This window comes from Cynoglossus semilaevis, chromosome Z, assembly GCF_000523025.1.
Source record: "Cynoglossus semilaevis isolate Cse_v1.0 chromosome Z, Cse_v1.0, whole genome shotgun sequence".
In the NCBI taxonomy this organism is placed as follows: domain Eukaryota; kingdom Metazoa; phylum Chordata; class Actinopteri; order Pleuronectiformes; family Cynoglossidae; genus Cynoglossus; species Cynoglossus semilaevis.
In genome coordinates, this window is record NC_024328.1 from 334,379 (window position 1) to 338,098 (window position 3,720).

General features: G+C 41.3%; 1 protein-coding gene across 1 annotated transcript in view; it reads left to right on the plus strand.

Moving 5' to 3' along the window:
* The first annotated feature begins 135 nt into the window (after window positions 1–135).
* The window catches only part of tchp (trichoplein, keratin filament binding), a 5,196-nt gene continuing 1,611 nt past the window's right edge, over window positions 136–3,720 (plus strand). Inside the window, exons 1-11 of the mRNA XM_008335535.3 lie at window positions 136–270; window positions 525–719; window positions 963–1,155; window positions 1,241–1,297; window positions 1,450–1,518; window positions 1,653–1,826; window positions 1,922–2,034; window positions 2,262–2,328; window positions 2,403–2,575; window positions 2,664–2,745; window positions 2,841–3,026. Of these exons, the coding sequence (XP_008333757.1) occupies window positions 529–719; window positions 963–1,155; window positions 1,241–1,297; window positions 1,450–1,518; window positions 1,653–1,826; window positions 1,922–2,034; window positions 2,262–2,328; window positions 2,403–2,575; window positions 2,664–2,745; window positions 2,841–3,026 (1,305 nt within the window). The 5' untranslated portion in view covers window positions 136–270; window positions 525–528. The remainder of the gene's footprint in view (window positions 271–524; window positions 720–962; window positions 1,156–1,240; window positions 1,298–1,449; window positions 1,519–1,652; window positions 1,827–1,921; window positions 2,035–2,261; window positions 2,329–2,402; window positions 2,576–2,663; window positions 2,746–2,840; window positions 3,027–3,720) is intronic.

Sequence of the window (3,720 nt, forward strand, 5' to 3'; positions counted from 1 at the left end):
TGTGAGTGATTCGTGAGTTCAATATGAATAAATATTTAATATGACTCGGTAGTCACGAGTCACGAATCTTTCATATGACTCGGGAGTCACGACTCATATGAAAGATTCGTTCATTTTGAACGAATCACTCGCGAACGACACATCACTAATCACTACCCGTAGCACACGAGTGTCCAGGAAGTGTTTGGTTTCCAAGGGCTGCTGTCTGCGCGGAAGCTCAAACAATATCAACTGAACTCTTCGAACATTAGCAGAGAAGAAAATACTAGGGTAAACACGTATCGTTTGTCGAACCAAAAGACTTGGTTATTATAATTCTTATCTAGTTATTAGACTTAGATAAGAATTAGTTATCTCGGAAGAATTCAACAAATTCAACAACACATTTAAATCTGGGTTTTCAAATAACTAAATAATGTAGTTCGTTGTGTGAGTCTTAAGCGTCACTGCACACAATACCAGTGTTTAACACGATCATCTATATATAATCGACTTTAGCTTGAATTGTATTTTTATTTTTTAAGATTAATGGCTCTGCCGACACTCTCGGTCCGTCCACCCATTCGATCCCGAGTTCTGGCAGAACAGCTGAATCGGCAGCGGGAGCGGGAGGCCCACTGGCGGAAGCAGTCGGAGCTGCATGCTCGGTACTTCAGAGAGCAGAAAGTTCGCGGTCAGAAACATAACGTGTGGAGCTCCAGACAGTCTTTTCAACAGAGGTAACCCTTTCTAACGTAGAACATACACAACAGTTATAAAACTGTTCGCCTGCTCGGTTAAAAACGGCTACAATAACTTGTCTCCTGTTAGTTAAGTCCTAATATTAAATAAATTAAATTACAGTCGTTATTGTCGTTGCAACACGGGGATACAACGAAATTGAGCCTCTGCTTTTAACCCATCACCAAGGTGAGCAATGACAATACAGACCATAAATTAAAAATAAAATGTCATTTTTACAGACAGAGGATGGAGGAGGAAAAAGAAGCAAGTCTGAAGGAGCGCAGGAATCGTCTCAGGGACATGCTTCAAAAAGAACAGCGCCAGCTGGAGGCGGAGCTCAGGGAAGTGTTGAATGACAACAGAGCGTCATCAAGACAAATGGTGGAGAAAACAGAGGAGCTCCGTACAGCAAGGGAGGAAAGACAAAAAAAGGTAAGGGCAATGGACACTGAGTAGATTTTTATATTTTACTGAAATTTGTAAATACTAATCATACTTTTTTTAAAAATATTTATAGCTTGCACAAGAGCTGTTAAGGGAGCACTGGAAGAAAAACAGCCCAGAATTTCAGGAGGTAGTTACACTTCATTTATTAAGTTAAATTGTTTTTCCTTTACTTCAAAGTATAAGAGTAAATTGTTCTGATAGCCTCTCTTGTCGAAGTCAATTGTTTCAGTTTCTCCATCTTGATTATATCAGAACACGTTCTCTTTAATGTGTCCACAGGTGGAGACAGCATTACATAAGCATCATGTTGTCAGTCAGTGGAAGGAGCAGATAAATGATAAGAAACAGGTAAAAATAAATTAATCAAAATCACACAGGTGATTTCACTTGGACATAATTAGGTCATTCAATTCCAAACATGATCTGAAATCCCCCCCAAAAAAGTTGCTGACTGTCAGAGACCTGTTTGAATGAACATATAGCAGGCAGAGGCCGAGCAGGAGGAGAGGAGACTCTATGAAAATGAGAATGAAAGAAGCAGGAGGGAGGCTCTGGAGAGGATTAGAGAGTCTGTGGAGAAAAGGAGAGAGGAGGAGCGAAAGAGAGCCCAAGAACTGTACAAACAGATAGAAGAACTTAAACTGAGGGATGAAGAGGTAATCGATTTTTCAACCATAAACCAACTGTGAATCCCTGTCGAATAATGTTTGACTGAACATCACAAAGCAGCGTCTTTTTTGTCCTCTGTCAGACCACTCAACTAAAGAAGGAGCAAGATGCTCTGCTGTTGCAGCAGTGGCAGCTGGAGAAGATAGAGGAGGAGAGGAGACAGGTGGAGGAGAAACAAAAGAAGTCTGAGATGAGGTTGGAGAGGCAAATGTTTACGGATAAATGACTTAATGTGGAATAAATTTAGGGATGAACAGATTCTACTTTTTAAAAAAATCCTAATTCCTGTATCTCGGGTTTGGATATTGAATTGTTGAATTAAAGTTAAATCAACTCTGTCTCCACATTTGATTGGCCTCAGGCTTTACTTAAACATACTATAGTTCAAATGGTGAAGTGAATCTATCTTTGTCATCTAACAGGAAGTTCCTGATCAGACAGTATAGAACTCAGCTGAAGAGAAGAGCTCAGCAGGTGCAGGAAGAACTGGTGAGTCTTTATTTGTTGTTACTTTCATTTATGATAAGATTTTTGAATGTTTTGTTTTTATTTGTGGCCACCAGGAGGTGGACCGTAAAATTTTGGCAGCCTTGATGGAAGGAGAGGATGAGGAAAAATGGATGGAGACAGCACGAAGAGAACGGGCCGTCGCCGATGCTGCCTGGATGAAACAAGTGATTGAAGAGCAGCTTCAGCTGGAGAGAGAGCGGGAAGCAGAGTTTGACATGTTGAAGAGGTGGGCATCACAGTGGGCATCAGCAACTTAAGACTTGTGTATTTTCTTCTCTCCTTAAATGCTGGCCATTTCCTCTCATTATCTTCAGAGAAGAAGCTCAGCAAGTTTGGGCGAAACGTGAAGCACAGTGGGAGAAGGAGAGAAAAGCCAGGGAATTGCTGATGCAGGAGGGGAGTTTCTCAACTGACCCAAGGGATTTTCCTTAAACCAAAAAGATGTGAGAAACACACACAGACATTTCTTTGCTTTGTTTTCATTTTCTCAGGTTTTCACTGGGAGACAGCAGCAGCTCGAGGAGAAGATGCAGAAGAACCGCAAGGCCCAGCAGGAGTCCCTAAGGCAACGGGAGCAGTTGATCCAGGAGGTGGAGCAGGAGAGGCAGACAAGATGGCAAGAGAAGAAGCAAAAAGAGGAACGAAGGACAGTCCGGATACAGGAGTTAGACGCTCAGGTTGGTGTGTGTTTAACCTTCCTCTGGTGTTCGGGTCGGCACCGACCCGTTTCCAAGTTTTAAATGCATTAAAAAACACGTAAATTCGTTTATTGCGTCAAGGCTTTTTGACTTTGTCAAGAACCTCTATTTCAACAAAATAAAACAAAAATTTTTTTTTTCACTAAATTATAAAATGCTCTGGTTGAAATTATGACCTTTGTGTTGTTCGGGTCGGTTTCGACCCGGTTATAAAAGTTAGATTATAAAGCAATAATTAGAACCAAAACTTAAATCATAAGTGCACTGTCAGCCAAAACACTGACAGACAGCTCCTCTCCCAATCATGTGAGCTTTAGGGGATGCTCATTTTGCCTTGTTTTCCAGTATTCCTGCACAAAAACAAAACAAACAAAGACGTGCATGTCCAGACATGTTACGTCAATTCCACTCAGTTGAGTGGTCATTTGACTTGCAGAGTGCACATGGGGCACAGTGAAGAAAAATAAACCTGAGCTACCTGCTGAAATCTTGCAGGTGAAGGACAGGGCTCCACTTTCCTCAAAGTTTGCTTTTACAGACACCACCACTGTTGTCTCATATTGTCCAAAAAGAAAACGGAATGTGATACTTATGTCGACTCTTCACAAAGATGCAGCTGTGTCATCAGGAAGTGACAAAAAGCCCACAATCATCCTCGACTATAACAAAAACA